Source organism: Diabrotica virgifera, chromosome 8 (assembly GCF_917563875.1).
Source record: "Diabrotica virgifera virgifera chromosome 8, PGI_DIABVI_V3a".
NCBI lineage: Eukaryota > Metazoa > Arthropoda > Insecta > Coleoptera > Chrysomelidae > Diabrotica > Diabrotica virgifera.
Window position 1 is genome coordinate 123363643 of NC_065450.1, and position 23256 is coordinate 123386898.

Consider the following 23256-nt stretch of genomic DNA (forward strand, 5'->3'; position numbering starts at 1 on the left):
GATTTTAGGTGTATAATGCTACCAATACCTTTTGTAGTGCTTGAAAAGGCCTTTAAAATGAACAATATTAAATGTCGATTACATTCATACTAAGCGAGATATGCTGCAAAAAAATTGATGACGTAATGTATTTTAAGAAAAAATGAGAAGTATATTTTAACCCCTCATCCACCAGAATTTAAATGCATCGTTTTTCTTCTACTATACCTTTTACTATAGTGTTATTTCCATGTTCAAAAAGTTGGACGGGTTTAAAATGAATGGTTTTTTAAAAAAAAAATCAGCTTATAGAGCGCATTTTTAAATTTTCTTAAAAATATTCCTTTTTCTCCCTGGAACTTGAAAACAATAAGAGATATAGTAATGAAATACAAAAACAGAATTTTTATCTAAAAAAACCCTACATTTTTGTTCAGTATCTTTTTTCTGTATCCCTTATCATTTTCTAGTTACATGGAGAAAAAGAAAGATTTTTAAAAAAATTTAAAAATGCCCTATAATTTGATCTTATTTTTTTCAAAAACCATTCATTTTAAACCCGTCCAACTTTTTGAACATAGAAATAACACTATAATAAAAAGTATTGTAGAAGGAAAATGATGTATTTAAATTCTGATGGATGAGGGATTAAAAATATACTTCCCATTTTTTCTGAAAATACATTAGTCATCAATATTTTCCAGCACATCGCGCTTAGGTTGAATGTAACATTCGACATTTAATATTGCTCGTTTTAAAAGTTTTTTCAAGAACTCTAAAAGGTATTGGTAGCATTATACATCTAAAATCGACCGTTTCTCTGTTATTTCAAGTTGAATACACCGATGTGAGCATGCACCAAAAAAATCTCTTCACCTACCATATCTCTTTTTGTATCATAACTAGAAAATTTAAGAAGAAACGAATCTCTTTGATTTTTCATAAGCTACAAAAAAGTTTTATACAATTTTTTTCATTAGATGCATAATGTTTAAGGTATTCGCAAGAAACCGTCCGAAAAGGTGTCATTTTTAGCAAGATACAGCAAGAAAACACGGTACTGTGTAGAACGTTTTTAAAATCGCTCGTAGTTATTTGCTATTTTTGCAAGGAAATAGTTATTTTTGTATTGTTTAATTGGCATCAATTTAATCGTCTAATTATAGTGGTAATATTGTGAAAAATTAAAAACTGTGCAACATAAATTAAGCGAGTAATTAGAAGATATCTGGAAGCTGTTCTGCCGTATAAACAGGTTAGTCAATAATTGTTTATCGTTACCAAGGTCAAACAGCTTTAAATATGAGTGATTGCCAGAATTGTCGATCAGCTTTAGGGTCTACGCCAACAACAATGTGTGACGGATGTCGATCTACTGTTCATTTGAAGTGTGTTGGAATGCAATCCGCCGAAGATGTTAGAATGAAGACTACAGTAAATCTAACATCGTGCCCAACCAATCACAGCAAACGAATGATAGTGACACAGAACAGAAAGTAGTAGAATGACTAGGTTTTCTGTGATTGGTCGGTGGGTCTGTCTTTAATTTAAAATTTGGCGGGTTTTATATTTATTAAAATTTAAATTGTGTACTGGTAATAAATGGATATTCGCATTTTAGGTTAAAGCTGTCTTACAGTTTTATTAAAAGTGTAAATATTTTTCCTTTTTGCCGTTTTTATTATGTCCAGGTATTATTGCTTTAATTTTTGGATTAGGTAATTTTTTAATTCTCATATTACTTATATTATTCCTAGAACTTTAATCTTAATTATTCTTTCCCCACGTGGGGTTTAAACTATCTTTTGTGAATTTTTGGCTATCGAAGATATTGTTCGTCCGCTATAACTTTTCCCATGCGTCACGATTCATTTTCAAAGAAATGAAGTCAAAACATAAAGTGAAACGAACGTCGATGTGTATATACATTTTTATACTGTATACTACAAACATCGACGTACGTTTCACTTTATGTTTTGACTTAATTTGTTTGAAAATGGATCATGACGCATGGGAAAAGTTATAGCGGACGAACAATAACTACTCTATCCGCATTTGGAATGCCATCTTTGAAAGAATATTCTGTTTTTGTCCTTGTTAGTCCTTTTTCTTCAAGCGTGTGTCTCCATTGCTCTAGTCTTTCCCCCACTTATCTCTGAGAATTCTCTAGCAACACAACCCTCTTGAAGTTCAGCTGTTATCTGATCCAGAAATGAGAATAAATAAAGGCTTAACACGGAACCCAGATGAATCCTAACTTTCACAAAAAATTGTCAGTTTCTCCTGCATTTGTTCTAACCCTCCCATATATATGTTTTTCACCACTCTCACCTATTCAGAGCCGCCACTCATTTCTAATTTAATGTCCACCACAGTAGATAGGTTTCTGATCAATTTGTCACATGCCTTCTCAATATCGTTCTGAAGCTATTTTCTAGTGGCATCTTAATGCAATTTACTATTTTAATTGGGAATAAGCAACAAATTTTACTTTGAAATTAAGTTTATTTGATATTTTGGTTTCTGAAGTGAACTTGAAACGTCAAATAAACTTAATTTCAAAATAAAATTGTGGTTTATTCCCAACTAAAATGCTTCTCAAGATAAATAAATCTATGTGTAAGGCTTTCGCGTTCACTTATAATTTTTCCATTAAGGACCTGCCTTGCATAAGTCCAAATTGATTTTTATCCACTTCTATTTCTAGAACCTTATACTAAATTCTATTACGTTACACCATAAACGTATGATAATAAAAGCATATTTTAGCATGCACAATTATCTGAACAAAATTAAGCAAATGTTTACTTGAAATAACTATTGCAAACCAAATAAAACACTAAATAGCTGTTTAAAATTTCTTTATTAAAAATCTGGAAGGAGGGGGCGCCCTTATTGGTGCAATGGCGAAAGTCAAACCCCTCTAAACCTCGCCTATAGGGCCCAGTACATCCAGATTTAAAAATACAACTCATATAAAAGTCATCAAATTACATCATTACTTAACATCAATACAATTTAAAATTCAGATCTAACCTAAGTAACATACATACAGTGTGCCACGGATGGGGTACCCAAGATAAAAAACTTTTATTTTCAATTTTAGCAAAAAATGTCATTCTTGATAAAAAGTTTTGCTTGTTCTAAAACCCCATAAAACGAAATAAAATTACAAGTTTTTCAAAACCTGCTTAAGTTTGTAGCCAATTTTATATAAATCCCTATAAATTTTGGCACTAAGTTCGAAATCGTAACAATAATCTAGTGTTGCTAAGCTACAATGTAGCTTAGTAACTGTCAACTTCGGTAAATAATTTGTGAATTGTCATTTTTTTCGACAATGTTAAGCGTTCAACAAAGACTTATATTGTAGTGATATTGTAGTGAAAGAAGCGGGTAGTGGTATAAGTTTTTCACCAATGATTGCACAAAAGTCAAGCCTCATGTCATAATCACAATATTGTAAGGTGTGAATAAATTTTGGTTTAAAGGAATTAATGTTGTTTTGCTCGAATATTTTCTGTGACTTTTTTTACTCTTTGTGACTCTTTTCGTATACTTAACTTTGGATTTTCCCTTACTGACTACATAGCTAGGGCAGTAGCTGTGTCATCATCCTCATTATATGTTGTTTTCGATCTTTTTCTGTTTCCAACAGATCCCGTCTCATTGAATTTCTTTATCACTTTCTTCAATCCATTCCGTGTAACGAGTACATCTCGATATTTTTCATTGAAAATTTCAATCGCATGTCGGTACGAAACAGCTCCAATTCCATAACACATTACAATATCTATAAATTCTTTGTTGGATGGTTAACGTTATCTCATCGAAAAAGAATGACAATTCGCAAATTATTTATCGGAGTTGACAGTTATTCAGCTACATTGTAGCTTAGCAACACTAGATTATTGTTAAGATTTCGAACTTAGTGCAAAAATTTATAGGGATTTACACAAAATTAAGCAGGTTTTGAAAAACTTGAAATTTATTTCGTTTTATGGGGTTTTAGAACAAGCAAAACTTTTAAAAAAGAATGACATTTTTCGCTAAAATTGAAAATAAAAATGTTTTTCCTCTTGGGCACCCCATCTGTGGACACACTGTATTTATATAATCTCATAAGAAATTTCACTATATTTATTACTAATTAAGTAAAATTTATAATGTTAAATTAAGTAATGTTCTTGTAAATAAGTCTATAAAACTATAATAAAAAATAAATACAGGTACAACGCAAAAATGCATGTGAGCTACAAAAATTGTTAATAAAAAATGTTTAATCAGTTCTTTTTTTTTGAAGGACAATACTCTTGAGTCTCCATTTTTCGCTTCTTCGTAATGTTCTTTCCCTTATTATTAACTTCTTCCAGAATTCCTTGAGTTTTTCTCATATATTCGGCAAAACCTTGGTCATCTAATCCGTTCAACACATTAATGAGGTATTCCTGTTGAAGACTGCGTTTGGTTTTTTCCTGGGTCACATTTGTCTGTTCTAGCTTCCCTCTGACAAATTCATTAATTTCCTCCTCATGCCTTTATTTGATAGTTGACATTTCTTCTAAACACCTTGCAGCATCATCTACAACAGAGTTAGTGCCCAAACGCTCCTCATACATTCTTACCAAGTGCACATGCTGACACAAGGTATTCCTCACCACATAGTCATCACAACTACACCAATAACGGTGAATACAAATCTTACACACTCTACAAAACAATGTCTTACACTCACTCTCACACACTTGTCTAAAATTTACATAACGTAATATATTCATACCTTTAAAGGATTTTACCTCATAATAGCCATATGCAGTCTCCTTAACCAGTTCTTCTAGTTTGTCTTTCATCGATGCTGCCCGTTTGTGTGCTGTTATTGAAAGCCTGTCTTGATAATTATTTGCGCTTGGTCGTATTATATCCACTATCCTCGTCCACATTTTGGCTTCAACTAGCTCATCCATTGTATCCAATAGCTTTTCAATCCTCACTGCTGCATTTCTCTTTAGGTAATTCGTCTTTAGTAGATTGTTGAGTGATTCAATTGCCATGTTGGTATTAATCCCAGAATTTTTTCTGTAACAATAGGGCCACATTTGTATTCTGTCTTCAGCCAAGTAACGCCTAGAAAAAAATATACTTAAGGGTGTCTTAAAATGTATGATTTCATATAATTATTTACTTTTTCAGATAAGCGACAAATTTGATCTCATTTGCCTCTTCTAGTTTGGATACATATTTGTCGCATAGTTCTTTAAATTTATCTTCATCTGGTTCTCGCATAATCTGCCTGAGTTCATTTTTCATTTGCGCCTTCAAAGTTGGATCCTGTAATTTTTTCTTTCCTCTAATGTTCCAGTTCTTCACCACATGCCACGTACATAATAGTCTCCTTGGTTGTTGTCTCATTATCTTCTCCCATGCATTATAATATTTAGGATCATCATCACTCATGAAATATTCCGCATTAACTTCTGTCTGCATCTTATTCTTGAGGGCATCTAAAGGTTTTAAAAATAATCGTTAGTTAGCAGTCCTAAATTGCCACTACTTATACAGTGTGTCTGCGTAACTTGGAACCATATGGGAAACTTTTTTAATATCAATTTTATGAATAAAAGTAATTCTCTAGAAAGTGCTCTGCATAGTCTTAAACCTAAGACGCAATCATCAGATATAAAATTTTATCAACAGTATACGAGGTATGTCAAAAAATATGAATTTCGCTCAAGAGTAAAGTGCCTTTATATTTCACAATATCGAAAATTGTACTTGAGAAAAGTTGTTTGTAATTAAAAATTATGTTATAATCTGCATTTACACTCTTCTAATTGAAAATTTTTGTTTTAATTTTCCTCAAATCACGGACAACCAACATCATTTTTATTTATGATAGCTCCGTTATTATTAATTTTGCCAAAAAAAAGTTATTCCTTATAAAAAGTTCTGCATTATTTAGCAACTAAGATACAATTATAACATATTAAATTTTGTCAATTTTATACGAGGTATGTCAAAAAATATGAATTTTGCTGAAGAGTAAAGTATCTTTATTTTTCACAATATTGAAATTTGTTATAAAAAGTTTTTTAGAATTAAAAACTATGTTTTAATATGCAATTACATCCTTCTAGTGGAAATATTGTGAACTATAAAGGTATTTTACTCTTGAGCGAAATTTATATTTTTTGACATACCTCGTATAAAATTGAAAAAAAATTATATCTTATGATTGCATCTTAGTTTTTTGACTATTCAGACATTTTTATAAAGAATAACTTTTTGTCGCAAAATTAATAATATCGGAGTTATTTTAAATAAAAATTAATGTTGCGTATCCATAATTTGAGGAAAATTTTCAAAATTTTTTTTTTCAATTAGAAGAGTGTAAATGCATTGTATAACATAATTTTTAATTACAAACAACTTTTCTTAATAACACTTTTCGATATTGTAAAATTTTAAAGAAACTACTCATGAGCAAAATGCATATTTTTGAACATCCTCGTATATTATTGATAAAATTTGATATCTGATGGTTGCATCTTAGGTTTTAGACTATGCAGAGCACTTTATGAAGAATAACTTTTTTTTCGTAAAATTGATATTAAAAAATTTCCCATATGGTTCCAAGTTACGCAGACACACTGTATAATACATACCTAAAAAAACTTCTTGAATTTGCTGGTCCAGTCTGTTTGATAGCAGGAACGCAACAGAAAATCCAGCATTTCTTTCGTCTTTCACTAGCATAATCGTCAAATCCAGTCCTTTCTGATTTGTCCCATGTGTCCCATCTATACAAATTATGTTCGGGAATTGTCGTAGTTTCTCTTCCATCACCGCATTCATAAATCCTACTGCAAAATCTTCTTTTCTCAATACATCATGCTCTTCTCCTAATAAAAATAAACCACCAAATTTTTAGTTCATTCAAAATTTATAAGCTTGTATCCCGCGTACAAAAAAGTTGATTAATAGCAAGATGAAAATTTGTTAATATGTAGCTGAACAGTGTCTAGTTGAACAAACCTTGATTTTAATTGTGGAACATGTCATCCTGACAATTTTATGATAGTGAAAACTAGCAGGTTGTTTTTAAGTTTATTCAATAGCAAAATTTATACCGGGTGGTGAATTGGAAAAGGGGCCATAGGAAACTCAATGTTAAATCCTAAACTGTTGAATTCCTGCTTCCCTAATTATTTTACATCAAAAGTCATAAGAAACTATTTGTAGAGAATTGAAATATTATGTATTGAAAACAAATGTTAATATTGTTCTACGAACAATAATTATTCAAAATTTTATAAAAATATAATACAATTTTCAGAGTAATATGCCAAAGTTAAGCCACATACAGTGCAGTAATGTATATAAGGTTGCATTTGGTGACAATGAAGTTATTATATTAACAATTTGAACTGTCAATTTTTTTATTTATTTTATCATTTATTGTTTAGAACACACTAAAGTTGATAAGATACCCTCAGTTAAGGAGAAAGTATTAATAATAAAGATATTTTCTTCAGTCAATAGTGTGCTCACTGTCAGTTAAATAGTAACTTGTGGCCTAATATGCCCACACACACCTACTGCAGTAAATACATTAAATTTTTCAAAATTTGGAATGTGTTTAAATCATAGAACAATTGTAACTTCTGTTTTTAATACAGATTTCAATCCTCTACAAATAACTTCTCATGACTTTTGATGTAACATAATTAGGGAAGCAGGAATTCAACAGTTTAGAATTTTACATTGAGTTTTCTATGGCCCGTTTTCCGATTCACCACCCTGTATACTATATCAAAAAATTGTCCAATAAATATTTTGGGCATTTTAATAAGTCCAACACATAGAACTTAATTTTGTGGATTGGAATAGGATTAATTATAATTGTATTAGCTATAAGTATAACAAAAAAAATTGGTGTTTACCTTCTTTCTTGAATAAGAAAGCATAATTCTTGTTGTTGGCATTCCATTCCTGAACCTTTAAGGCTGCTGCTACCATATCATTTTGATCTCTTTTCTTGTGTATATTATACTTTGTGGACAAATTTGTGAGATCTTGAGTTGTTATTACAGCAAGTCTATCTAGTTGTGGTGTTTCCAACTTTCTTGAATCTTTTAAAATTCTACTGGGTGGCACCCCAGCTATCAATTTTTCTACAACCATTTTTTCTTCTGCTTTTGACAGATGCATGGTTCTTAATTCTTCTTTATGTCCAGCATGTGTTTTCCAATAACTGACGGAAACTTGTCCTTGGTCTCTCAGTTTGCAAATAAGCCTGGAAGGGCACACTCCTTTAATTTTAATTGATCCACCAGCTTTCTCTGTCCTAATTTTATAGTTGGGTTTATATCCTAAAGACAGACAGGTATAAGTTTTAATTATTGCAAGTAACAAAGTATTGGTCTTACCTTGTAGGTCACTTCTGTTACAATCATAGTACATTATCTTATGTTCCTTTCTACGAATTGTTCTATGAGATACATAACTTGTCTCAATTTTCTGCATATCTTTCCATGTCTCATATTCTTGTTTGCTAGAAAATTCAAATGTTATAAGTTCAATACTCACTTGGTGAAGGTCCTGGAGATGTTTTCGTAACTTCTCATGACTATTAAAATTAGTATCTTGCTCACATAAGGGACAAATAATGTGATTTTGATTCATATTGTTAGTCGGCTCATCTATTTTATGTATTTTTTTGATATGACGATTTAGTGAAGACCGAGTTTTAAATATTTTGCTGCAAATATGGCAGAGAGCTTCTTCAGGGTTTGTTGAAATTGATGGAGTACATGAATTCATAATTTCTTGCTAAAACAAAGTTTTGGGTAATTAAATATTATGGTGTTCTAACGAACAGTTTTTTAAACAATAATTAAACAAATTAAAAACAAATGGAAATGAAAAAATGTAAAATTGATATAATATTTGGTGTTATTTGGAAAACGACCGCCAAACAAAGAAATTTGTTTAGTTCTAAAGTTAAAAACAGATAAAACCGCCAAACACCCCAACACACAGTCATAACCTCATTAACCTCACAAAATGCAAAACGTAGAGATTCTAGTACTCTCTGTTCTGTGTCACTATCGTTCGTTTGCTCTGATTGGTCGGGTACGATGTTAGGTTCTTCTGTTCTGTGTCACTATCGTTTGTTTGCTGTGATTGGTCGGGCACGATGTTAGGTTTACTGTAGTCTTTAGAATGACTAGAAATAAATCACGAAGCGTTAAGATTCTTTGTAATAATTGTTCAGGAAATATTGGTAATCTTGATCAATTAAAATCTTTTTTTGAAGGCTTTAAAAATGAGTTTGAAACTAAAATGTCAGAATTAAATAAAAAGTTTGATGATCTAAGCACACAAATTACAAACCAAAAGATGTCACCACAAACTTTTGAAGAAGTTGTTTCGGAGGCAACTGAGAGGATGGTGCGAGCTCAGAATATAATTATTGTTGGTGCTCCAGAAAGTACAGGCAGTATCGATCAACGTAAAAAGCATGATGAAGAATTAGCATCCGATATTTTGGGGGTAGTGTGTGGGAATTCAACCCCACATATTCCTGTTAGCATAACCAGAATTGGCAAACCTTCACCCAATAGACCAAAATTAATGAAACTTTCATTTAACAATGCATCAATTGCAAAGGATATTCTTAAACGCAAGAACTCATTAACGGGAACCCGTTTTGATAAATTTATTATTAGAGATGATAAAACACCTAAGCAAATGGAGTATTTGGATCAGTTGAGAAAGGAGCTAAATGATCGAAAGGCTAAAGGCGAGACTGATATTACTATAAAGTTCATCAGAGGAACCCCCTCTATTGTACCATCAAAAAACTGAAACAGTCAAATTTTCTTAATTTCTCTATATCTTATACTAATATTGATTCTTTAATGGCAAAACTCAATGAATTTGTTCCTTATATGGATTTAGAGAAGCCTGCTATTATGCTTATAACAGAATCCTGGCTTAAACCACATATACAGTCGGAAAAATGAAAGAATACCCATGAACGAACATATAAAATACGCTGTATTTTCCTGTCAGCGTGTCACAAAGAAAATTGTCCAGTGCAAGTACATGTAACAATAATTATTACATGTACTTGCGCTGGCCAATTTTTTGTGTGACACGGTGACAGGAAAATACAGCGTGTTTTATATGTTCATTCATGGGTATTCTTTCATTTTTCCTATTGTACCTAATTCTATCATAGATGTACAAGGTTATACTATATTCCGCAACGACCGGCTTTCGACTGGAGGTGGAGTATGCATTTATGTGTTAGATTCTGTTTTTTCTCAATTTACAGTAACTGTTTTACCTTCCAATATTCCTGGCTTCGAGGCAATATGTCTTCTCTTTCATAATAAACACTTATCTTTTACGATTTGCTGTGTTTACAGACCGCCTGATACTGCTTATAATAATTATGTTCAACTTATTAATTTTTTATCCGTTCTAGCTTCAACTTACAAAAACCTAATTATTGCCGGTGACTTCAATCATAGAGATTTAAAATGGCCACATCCTGTACCTCAAAATGCTTCATCTAGACTTCTTCTTGATTTTGTACAAGATTCGCATCTCCAACAAATCGTTACTGAACCAACTCGTTTCCGTTCTGGGCAGCAACCCTCCATCTTGGATTTAATTATTACTTCTGATAATGATTTAATAAACAATCTAGAATACTATCCCCCTTTTGCTAAATCCGATCATGCAATTCTTCAGTTCCAAATGCAGTTAATTCTTGTTACTGATCCAAAAAAACTATACTCATCAAGATATTTTATTGATTATAGAGGTATTAATCATGATGTGTCACTGGTTGACTGGGCTTCCGCGCTGTCGTTACCAAATGTACAGGAAAACTGGAATATTTTTCATGAACAATGTAGCAACATCATAAAAAAGAATACAAGCTCAAGACTTATAACTACATTTCCTTCTAAACCCTGGATTAATTGGGATATTCAAAGACTGATTAAGAGAAAGAAAGCTCTTTGGCAAAAGTATCAAAGATCACGTTTGGAGAATGATTTTGTTACGCATAGGAAAGTTGCCAATCTATTGAAAACAAAAATTTGCAATGCTAGGAGAAACTATGAAAAAAATATTATAGACAGCAATAATCCAAAGAAGTTTTATAAGTATATTAGAACTTCCATAAACACAAAAGTTTCTGTTCCTCAATTAAAAACAGACTCAGGTGATATTACAAATGATGATTTGAAAGTGGCTACAACTTTTGCTAGGAGCTTTTACGGATCTTTTACTTTAGAACCTGATGGCCCGCTCCCAGACTTACATTATGAACCCGTAAATCATAGTTCTATTACCTCAGTAGAATTTTCTCCTGATGATATTTTTAAAAAACTTAAAGAACTTGACACCAACAAATCTCCAGGACCAGATAATCTTTCTCCTACTTTCTTGAAATCATGTGCAAATGCTCTTAAATATCCACTCCATTTGCTTATGGAACAATCATTCCACTCTGCTACTCTGCCACTTATTTGGAAAGAAGCACGGGTGAAACCAATCTTTAAGAAAGGAGATAAACTCGACCCCAAAAATTATAGGCCTGTTAGTCTCACTCCAGTTATATCCAAAGTTATGGAATCAATTATTGTGGATAATTTACACATATTTTTGAACCAGCATCAAATAATCCCGAACGAACAACATGGCTTTACCAGTGGAAGATCGGTTGTTACCAACTTGTTATGTTGCCTAAATGACTGGACTGCCGAAGTAGATATGGGACAGGATATTGATATTATCTACTTAGATTTTAGCAAGGCTTTCGATAAAGTTCCAAGGGAAAGGCTTTTGAAAAAATTAAACAGGATTGGAATTCGCGGGCAACTGTTAAACTGGATTTCAGCCTTCTTAAGTGAAAGAAAATTTTCAGTAAGAATACAGTCTTCAAGTAGCCCCCTATATGACGTGATAAGTGGAGTCCCCCAAGGATCTGTTTTAGGGCCACTACTGTTTAATATATTTACATCGGAGCTAAAATACATCATTTCATCAAAGTTTTCGGTTTATGCGGATGACACAAAGCTGTACAACAATCCTAAAATAAACTCTCAGTGTTTGCAAAAAGACTTGGACAGCATTTCTCGATGGTGTACTGACTGGTTGCTACCGCTTAATATAGAAAAATGTGTCGTTCTTCATCTCGGCAAGAATAACCCTCGGTTAAATTATTTTATTAACGGCACCGTTTTAAAAAAGACCGATTGTCACTCCGATCTCGGCGTGTTAATAGACTCACAATTGTCCTGGACTCCTCAAACGTTGCAACAGTGTAATAAAGCCAATCGCATGGTATATCTTATTAGTAAAGTTTTTTCGTCCTGTGACAGTCGAACCTTAGCAAAATTGTATAAAACTTATGTGAGACCTATATTAGAATTTGCTAATTCAGTGTGGTGTCCGGTTCTTCAGCGTGATGTAAATATGCTGGAAAATGTACAGCGACGAGTAACACGGATCCCGTATTCATTGGTGCGTCCCTCATATGAAGATCGTTTAAGGATCATGGATTTAGTTCCATTATCCGCCCGCAGACTTAGAGGCGACTTAATTACAACATTCAATTCATTTCATTACGAAACTTCTTCACTCAGAAATTTCTTTACAATAAATACAGATGAGCGGTTAAGAGGCCATCCCAGAAAGCTAAGAAGAGAACTCTGCAGAACCAACATCAGGTTAAACTTTTTATCAAATAGGGTTGTTTATGCTTGGAATTCATTACCGGCTTATGTCGCTATGGCTCCTAGTACAAATAGTTTTAAGAATAGACTCGATAATAATTGATTGTATTTTTAATTTAATTATATGTAAATCAGCATAAGTGTAAAACAGCTAAGTACCAAAATTTGTTTAGCTTTTAGAGTATAATAGGATTCTAATCCTCTATTCTTATTGAATGTTAATAATAATAATAATAATAATAATAATAACATAATAATAATAATAATAATAATGATAACGTCGGTGGCAGGGTGTTGAGGAGGCGGGCCCCTGTCATACAATTAGCTACAGCCCAACTACAACCACAAGCGAGCCAAACAACAACAAGAGCTCCACCCGCCGAAGGTGCTGCGCTGGATCATCAGCCGGCGCTCACTCAAGCGGGACGGCCGAGGCAGCGCATGAAATGGACTGTGTCCATTAATGAAAACATTTTGCGCTTCTACTACAAGGTGACAAACCTCGGTCAAGAAACAATCGGCTACCGACAACAGCTGTATGCCGAATTTTGCAGGACGTACCCAGATATTCAAGTATCGGAGCAACGAGTATCAGACCAATACCGGATAATTATAAGAAACAACCTTATCCCAGAGACTAAACGCAATATCATCAGAAGCGAAGTCGAACGGGAGATTCATAACGATGTTGTAATTGAAGATCAAGTCCCCAATGAAGTTCATGAGCAGATTCCTGGGCTTGCCATACAAGAAACTCAACCTGACAATACAGAGCAGGAAAACAACGAGCTACATGATAACCTAGTAAGCGAAATGGCACGTGCTGTACATGAGTTTAATGGAACAAACCCACTTAGCAGACCACCGCTACCACGAATAAACTCTTGTAAGAAACTAGGGGCGCTGTTACAAATTGTGAACACTGAAGTCCTACCCAATTATGTCGTAGAAGCCCACACATTAGAATATTTGCACATGCTAATCTACTGTGCAGCAACAGCAATTGCTAATGTAATGGGCGTTAAGATCAGAACACGACGGGGTACTAACAACGGAAGGACTGGTAACAGAATTGCACCCTGGGAAAAAAGACTGCTCGGAAAGATTGAATTGCTACGTAGGGATATTGGTCAAGTCACAGAATATATACGAGGTGTAAGAAGTACAAGAGTCATCAGGAGAGCTGAAGAAATAATACGGAATACTGCAAGACACTCAAGATACGATCCAGAAAACAACACAGCCCAACAGTGCCTGGATACATTAAAACAAAGACTCTCAGTTTATTCAGGACGACTAAGAAGGTACAAAGTGAGTAACAACCGAAAATCCGACAATGCCCTTTTTGAGACTGCTGAGAAGGCGTTCTATCGGAAACTCAATTCCACCGTAGAAATTCTCGATAAGTCTTACCCAAGCCAAGAAGAAATTCATGAGTTTTGGGGAAATCAACTTTCCACACCAGCTGCTTTTAACAACAATGCTGGATGGATAGAAGATACGGCACAGAACTGCCAACACTACACTACTACTCTCTACGAACCCTTCACCACTGAAGAAGTCTCAAATATCATCAAAGAGCTTCATAACTGGAAATCTCCTGGACCAGACGGAGTTCAAAACTTTTGGCTCAAGAAGTTCTCGAGTGCTCATGAATGCTTATCAACACTAATTAATCATGTTATTTCTAATCCGCAGGATATTCCATTATTCCTAACTCAGGGAACCACTTATTTAATACCGAAGGATCAAAATAACACCCAAGATCCAGCAAAATACCGCCCAATTACTTGCCTTCCAACTTTGTATAAATTGGTCACATCCTGTGTAGCCCGGCGTATCTACCAACACTGTGCTCTGAACAATATCATAGAGCCTCAACAGAAAGGATGCGCTAAGGGTTCCATGGGTTGCAAAGAACAACTTATCATCGACTCAGTCATTTCTAATCAAGCATATTCCAAAAAGAGGAATCTATTTACTGCTTTTATTGATTACAAGAAGGCCTTTGATTCAGTGCCGCATGAATGGCTTATAGATATTTTGAGAATATATAAAGTCGATGATAATATAGTGACCTTTTTACAACATATAATGACAGAGTGGAAAACTAGAATTCACCTTCAAATACCTGGTGAAAGTAACATCGAAACTGAAAATATCATAATCAGCCGGGGCCTGTTTCAAGGAGATTCGTTGAGTCCTCTGTGGTTCTGTCTAGCCATGAACCCACTATCTCAGCTATTGAACTCCTCAGATGCAGGTTTTAGCATCAAAAATAACAACAATGTGGTGGCGAAGCTTAATCATTTATTGTACATGGATGATTTGAAATTAATGGCTTCCACTCGAAACCAACTCGACGAGATGCTAAAAACTGTAGAAACTTTTTCTAATGATATTAATATGCACTTCGGACTAGATAAGTGTCGTATTTTAAATATAGTCAGAGGAAAAGTACAGCCCGGAGGATTCGATATGCAAAATGGCCAGAACATCGAGGCCATGGGTGAAAACGATATGTATAAATATCTTGGAGTAAAGCAAGCGAGGAAAATTGACCATAAACAAATGAAAACAGAGATAACTACTGAGTTTATACGAAGGGTAAAACAGCTGCTTCGCTCACACCTTAACAGTAGAAATTTGTTTAAGGCACTAAACACCTACGCATGTTCCGCGCTTAGCTACTCATTTGGTATTATTAAGTGGACAAAAACAGATATAGAGGCTCTTCAGCGGAAAGTACGAACACACCTCACAAAGGCACAAAAACACCATCCTAAAAGTGCAGTAGAAAGAACAACATTACCACGGAATCTAGGAGGAAGAGGACTTATGGATATAGGTGAGCAATTAGATAAACAAATTGCTAATTTAAGAACTTATTTTCAGATGCAGGCTGAGACATCTACTCTACATCGCGCTATCTGCGCAGTAGATGACACAACACCGATCAAACTGAGGGAACCAGAAATGCGCATAAACCACCGTACTAAGGACGAAAAAGTGCGCGCCTGGATGGGTAAACCTCTGCACGGGCGACATCCCAGTGAGGTCAGCCAAGATTATGTCGACAATATAGCGTCGAACTACTGGTTGACATCAGGAAAGATGTTCCCTGAGACGGAGGGTTCATTACTGGCCATTCAGGATCAGGTTATACCAACCAGAAATTACCTGAAATATATCATCAAAGACCCTCAGATTCAAAACGACAGATGCCGATATGGATGTCAAGCCCAAGAAACCATCCAACATCTTACAGGGGGCTGCCAGGCATTTGCTGCAACTGAATACAAGGAACGGCATGACGCAGTGGGAAAAATCCTTCATCAAGAGATAGCTATCAAGCTGGGACTTCTCCAAACAGACCATCTCCCGTATTATCAATACGTCCCTGAGAGTATGCTTGAGGATGGCAACTACAAGCTATACTGGGACCGCACTGTGCTCACAGACCAAACAGTGGCACATAATAGACCAGATCTCGTACTAGTTAATAAATTAACAAGACAAACAACACTAATTGATGTGGCGATACCTAACAACAATAATCTACGTAGTAAATTTACTGAAAAGATCGCCAAGTACAGAGATCTAGAAATTCAAATACGAAGGCAATGGAGAATGCAAAGTACCCAGACGATACCGATTATTGTGTCTACTACTGGAGTCATTCCGAAGACCCTCCTCGAAAGCATAAAAAAGCTGGGTCTGAATGAACATCTTTATAAGACCATGCAGAAAGCTGTACTACTCGCGACGGCCAGATGCGTACGAAAATTTCTGGGAGATACACCTCCATTCCAAGTCACCTAGGGCTCGATAACACGGAAAGAGTCCCACCAGAGCTCAATCCTTTTGATACCGTAGGTATCTGGGATGAGTCAATTTTCCCCTTAGAGGGAGTGTGAGCCGTATGGCTAAATCTGGATAATAATAATATCCTGTGGGAGTTTTTTGTCAGTTCTTCTATCAGGCGCGGCCCCCTGCGAATGGGGGATGCTTTCTGGGTATTCGTAGCGCCAATACCCAGAGAGTAGCAGAGATACTTGCCGTGGAACAAAAACTGACACCTGGCAGTAGGTATAAAATGCACACCCATGAGAATGGAGAATAATAATTTATGTTTAGGATCGCTGCCTGGGGATCGCCAGGGCACGTCTGGAGCCGGCGCTGGACGTGACAGCATGCGGGACGTCGGTGGCAGGGTGTTGAGGAGGCGGGCCCCTGTCATACAATCAGCTACAGCCCAACCACAACCACAAGCGAGCCAAACAACAACAAGAGCTCCACCCGCCGAAGGTGCTGCGCTGGATCATCAGCCGGAGCTCACTCAAGCGGGACGACCGAGGCAGCGCATGAAATGGACTGTGTCCATTAATGAAAATATTTTGCGCTTCTACTACAAGGTGACAAACCTCGGTCAAGAAACAATCGGCTACCGACAACAGCTGTATGCCGAATTTTGCAGGACGTACCCAGATATTCAAGTATCGGAGCAACGAGTATCAGACCAATACCGGGTAATTATAAGAAACAACCTTATCCCAGAGACTAGACGCAATACCATCAGAAGCGAAGTCGAACGGGAGATTCATAACAATATTGTAATTGAAGATCAAGTCCCCAATGAAGTTCATGAGCAGATTCCTGAGCTTGCCATACAAGAAACTCAACCTGACAATACAGAGCAGGAAAACAACGAGCTACATGATAACCTAGTAAGCGAAATGGCACGTGCTGTACAAGAGTTTAATGGAACAAACCCACTTAGCAGACCACCGCTACCACGAATAAACTCTTGTAAGAGACTAGGTGTGCTATTACAAATTGTGAACACTGAAGTCCTACCCAATTATGTCGTAGAAGCCCACACATTAGAGTATCTGCACATGCTAATCTACTGTGCAGCAACAGCAATTGCTAATGTAATGGGCATTAAGATCAGAACACGACGGGGTACTAATAACGGAAGGACTGGTAGCAGAATTGCACCCTGGGAAAAAAGACTGCTCGGAAAGATTGAATTACTGCGTAGGGATATTGGTCAAGTCACAGAATATATACGAGGTGTAAGAAGTACAAGAGTCATCAGAAGAGCTGAAGAAATAATACGGAATACTCCCAGACACTCAAGATTCGATCCAGAAAACAACACAGCCCAACAGTGCCTAGATACATTAAAACAAAGACTCTCAGTTTATTCAGGACGACTAAGAAGGTACAAAGTGAGTAACAACCGAAAATCCGACAATACCCTTTTTGAGACTGCTGAGAAGGCGTTCTATCGAAAACTCAATTCCACCGTAGACAATCTCGATAAGTCTTACCCAAGCCAAGAAGAAATTCATGAGTTTTGGGGAAATCAACTTTCCACACCAGCTTCTCTTAACAACAATGCTGGATGGATAGAAGATACGGCACAGAACTGCCAACACTACACTACTACTCTCTACGAACCCTTCACCACTGAAGAAGTCTCAAATATCATCAAAGAGCTTCATAACTGGAAATCACCTGGACCAGACGGAGTTCAAAACTTTTGGCTCAAGAAGTTTTGGAGTACTCATGAATGCTTATCAACACTAATTAATCATGTTATTTCTAATCCGCAGGATATACCATCATTCCTAACTCAGGGAACCACTTATTTAATACCGAAGGATCAAAATAACACCCAAGATCCAGCAAAATACCGCCCAATTACTTGTCTTCCAACTTTGTATAAATTGGTCACATCCTGTGTAGCCCGGCGTATCTACCAACACTGTGCTCTGAACAATATCATAGAGCCTCAACAGAAAGGATGCGCTAAGGGTTCCATGGGTTGCAAAGAACAACTTATCATCGACTCAGTCATTTCTAATCAAGCATATTCCAAAAAGAGGAACCTATTTACTGCTTTTATTGATTACAAGAAGGCCTTTGATTCAGTGCCGCATGAATGGCTTATAGATATATTGAGAATATATAAAGTCGATGATAATATAGTGACCTTTTTACAACATATAATGACAGAGTGGAAAACTAGAATTCACCTTCAAATACCTGGTGAAAGTAACATCGAAACTGAAAATATCGCAATCAGCCGGGGCCTGTTTCAAGGAGATTCGTTGAGTCCTCTGTGGTTCTGTCTAGCTATGAACCCACTATCTCAGCTATTGAACTCCACAGATGCAGGTTTTAGCATAAAAAATAACAACAATGTGGTGGCGAAGCTTAATCATTTATTGTACATGGATGATTTGAAATTAATGGCTTCCACTCGAGACCAACTCGACGAGATGCTAAAAACTGTAGAAACTTTTTCTAATGATATTAGTATGCACTTTGGACTAGACAAGTGCCGTATTTTAAATATAGTCAGAGGAAAAGTACAGCCCGGAGGATTCGATATGCAAAATGGCCAGAACATCGAGGCCATGGGTGAAAACGATATGTATAAATATCTTGGAGTAAAGCAGGCGCGGAAAATTGACCATAAACAAATGAAAACAGAGATAACTACTGAGTTTATACGAAGGGTAAAACAGCTGCTTCGCTCACACCTTAACAGTAGAAATTTGTTTAAGGCACTAAACACCTACGCATGTTCCGCGCTTAGCTACTCATTTGGTATTGTTAAGTGGACAAAAACAGATATAGATGCTCTTCAGCGAAAAGTGCGAACACACCTCACAAAGGCACAAAAACACCATCCTAAAAGTGCAGTAGAAAGAACAACATTACCACGGAATCTAGGAGGAAGAGGACTTATGGATATAGGTGAGCAATTAGATAAACAAATTGCTAATTTAAGAACTTATTTTCAGATGCAGGCTGAGACATCTACTCTTCATCGCGCTATCTGCGCAGTAGATGACACAACACCGATCAAACTGAGGGAACCAGAAATGCGCATAAACCACCTTACCAAGGACGAAAAAGTGCGCGCCTGGATGGGTAAACCTCTGCACGGGCGGCATCCCAATGAGGTCAGCCAAGATTACGTCGACAATATAGCGTCGAACTACTGGTTGACATCAGGAAAGATGTTCCCTGAAACGGAAGGTTCATTACTGGCCATTCAGGATCAGGTTATACCAACGAGAAATTACCTGAAATATATCATCAAAGACCCTCAGGTTCAAAACGACAGATGCCGATATGGATGTCAAGCCCAAGAAACCATCCAACATCTTACAGGGGGCTGCCAGGCATTTGCTGCAACTGAATACAAGGAACGGCATGACGCAGTGGGAAAAATCCTTCATCAAGAGATAGCTATCAAGCTGGGACTTCTCCAAACGGACCATCTCCCGTATTATCAATACGTCCCTGAGAGTATGCTTGAGGATGGCAACTACAAGCTATACTGGGACCGCACTGTGCTCACAGACCAAACAGTGGCACACAATAGACCAGATCTCGTACTAGTTAATAAATTAACAAGACAAACAACACTAATTGATGTGGCGATACCTAACAACAATAATCTACGTAGTAAATTCACTGAAAAGATCGCCAAGTACAGAGATCTAGAAATTCAAATACGAAGGCAATGGAGAATGCAAAGTACCCAGACGATACCGATTATCATGTCTACTACTGGAGTCATTCCGAAGACCCTCCTCGAAAGCATAAAAAAGCTGGGTCTGAATGAACATCTTTATAAGACCATGCAGAAAGCAGTACTACTCGCAACAGCCAGATGTGTACGGAAATTTTTGGGAGATACACCTGCATACCAAGTCACCTAGGGCTCGATAACACGGAAAGAGTCCCACCAGAGCTCAATCCTTTTGATACCGTAGGTATCTGGGATGAGTCAATTTTCCCCTTAGAGGGAGTGTGAGCCGTATGGCTAAATCTGGATAATAATATCCTTTCCTGTGGGAGTTTTTTGTCAGTTCTTCTATCAGGCGCGGCCCCCTGCGAATGGGGGATGCTTTCTGGGTATTCGTAGCGCCAATACCCAGAGAGTAGCAGGGATACTTGCCGTGGAACAAAAACTGACACCTGGCAGTAGGTATAAAATGCACACCCATGAGAATGGAGAATCATAATTTATGTTTAGGATCGCTGCCTGGGGATCGCCAGGGCACGTCTGGAGCCGGCGCTGGACGTGACAGCATGCGGGACGTCGGTGGCAGGGTGTTGAGGAGGCGGGCCCCTGTCATACAATCAGCTACAGCCCAACCACAACCACAACCACAAGCGAGCCAAACAACAACAAGAGCTCCACCCGCCGAAGGTGCTGCGCTGGATCATCAGCCGGCGCTCACTCAAGCGGGACGACCGAGGCAGCGCATGAAATGGACTGTGTCCATCAATGAGAACATTTTGCGCTTCTACTACAAGGTGACAAACCTCGGTCAAGAAACAATCGGCTACCGACAACAGCTGTATGCCGAATTTTGCAGGACGTACCCAGATATTCAAGTATCGGAGCAACGAGTATCAGACCAATACCGGGTAATTATAAGAAACAACCTTATCCCAGAGACTAGACGCAATATCATCAGAAGCGAAGTCGAACGGGAGATTCATAACGATGTTGTAATTGAAGATCAAGTCCCCAATGAAGTGCATGAGCAGATTCCTGAGCTTGCCATACAAGAAACTCAACCTGACAATACAGAGCAGGAAAACAACGAGCTACATGATAAACTAGTAAGCGAAATGGCACGTGCTGTACAAGAGTTTAATGGAACAAACCCACTTAGCAGACCACCGCTACCACGAATAAACTCTTGTAAGAGACTAGGTGTGCTGTTACAAATTGTGAACACTGAAGTCCTACCCAATTATGTCGTAGAAGCCCACACATTAGAGTATCTGCACATGCTAATCTACTGTGCAGCAACAGCAATTGCTAATGTAATGGGCATTAAGATCAGAACACGACGGGGTTCTAATAACGGAAGGACTGGTAGCAGAATTGCACCCTGGGAAAAAAGACTGCTCGGAAAGATTGAATTGCTGCGTAGGGATATTGGTCGAGTCACAGAATATATACGAGGTGTAAGAAGTACAAGAGTCATCAGGAGAGCTGAAGAAATAATACGGAATACTGCAAGACACTCAAGATACGATCCAGAAAACAACACAGCCCAACAGTGCCTCGATACGTTAAAACAAAGACTCTCAGTTTATTCAGGACGACTAAGAAGGTACAAAGTGAATAACAACCGAAAATCCGACAATGCCCTTTTTGAGACTGCTGAGAAGGCGTTCTATCGAAAACTCAATTCCACCGTAGAAAATCTCGATAAGTCTTATCCAAGCCAAGAAGAAATTCATGAGTTTTGGGGAAATCAACTTTCCACACCAGCTGCTCTTAACAACAATGCTGGATGGATAGAAGATACGGCACAGAACTGCCAACACTACACTACTACTCTCTACGAACCCTTCACCACTGAAGAAGTCTCAAATATCATCAAAGAGCTTCATAACTGGAAATCTCCTGGACCAGACGGAGTTCAAAACTTTTGGCTCAAGAAGTTTTGGAGTGCTCATGAATGCTTATCAACACTAATTAATTATGTTATTTCTAATCCGCAGGATATACCATCATTCCTAACTCAGGGAACCACTTATTTAATACCGAAGGATCAAAATAACACCCAAGATCCAGCAAAATACCGCCCAATTACTTGTCTTCCAACTTTGTATAAATTGGTCACATCCTGTGTAGCCCGGCGTATCTACCAACACTGTGCGCTGAACAATATCATAGAGCCTCAACAGAAAGGATGCGCTAAGGGTTCCATGGGCTGCAAAGAACAACTTATCATCGACTCAGTCATTTCTAATCAAGCATATTCCAAAAAGAGGAACCTATTTACTGCTTTTATTGATTACAAGAAGGCCTTTGATTCAGTGCCCCATGAATGGCTTATAGATATATTGAGAATATATAAAGTCGATGATAATATAGTGACCTTTTTACAACATATAATGACAGAGTGGAAAACTAGAATTCACCTTCAAATACCTGGTGAAAGTAACATCGAAACTGAAAATATCGCAATCAGCCGGGGCCTGTTTCAAGGAGATTCGTTGAGTCCTCTGTGGTTCTGTCTAGCTATGAACCCACTATCTCAGCTATTGAACTCCACAGATGCAGGTTTTAGCATAAAAAATAACAACAATGTGGTGGCGAAGCTTAATCATTTATTGTACATGGATGATTTGAAATTAATGGCTTCCACTCGAAACCAACTCGACGAGATGCTAAAAACTGTAGAAACTTTTTCTAATGATATTAGTATGAACTTCGGACTAGACAAGTGCCGTATTTTAAATATAGTCAGAGGAAAAGTACAGCCCGGAGGATTCGATATGCAAAATGGCCAGAACATCGAGGCCATGGGTGAAAACGATATGTACAAATATCTTGGAGTAAAGCAAGCGCGGAAAATTGACCATAAACAAATGAAAACAGAGATAACTACTGAGTTTATGCGAAGGGTAAAACAGCTGCTTCGCTCACACCTTAACAGTAGAAATTTGTTTAAGGCACTAAACACCT

General features: G+C 36.8%; 2 protein-coding genes across 3 annotated transcripts in view; one reads left to right on the forward strand and one right to left on the reverse strand.

The window, feature by feature from the left end:
* LOC126889823 (cold shock domain-containing protein E1) overlaps positions 1–23256 on the forward strand; it is a 193313-nt gene that overhangs the window by 114529 nt on the left and 55528 nt on the right. The gene's annotated exons all lie outside the window — the stretch shown is intronic.
* LOC126889824 (uncharacterized) lies at positions 3361–9037 on the reverse strand. The gene is made up of 5 exons (XM_050658501.1): positions 8406–9037; positions 7920–8348; positions 6642–6878; positions 5162–5480; positions 3361–5103 (listed from the first exon to the last, which is right to left on the reverse strand). The coding sequence occupies exons 1-5, from the start codon at positions 8797–8799 to the stop codon at positions 4518–4520; spliced, it is 1965 nt and encodes a 654-aa protein (XP_050514458.1). The 5' UTR covers positions 8800–9037; the 3' UTR covers positions 3361–4517.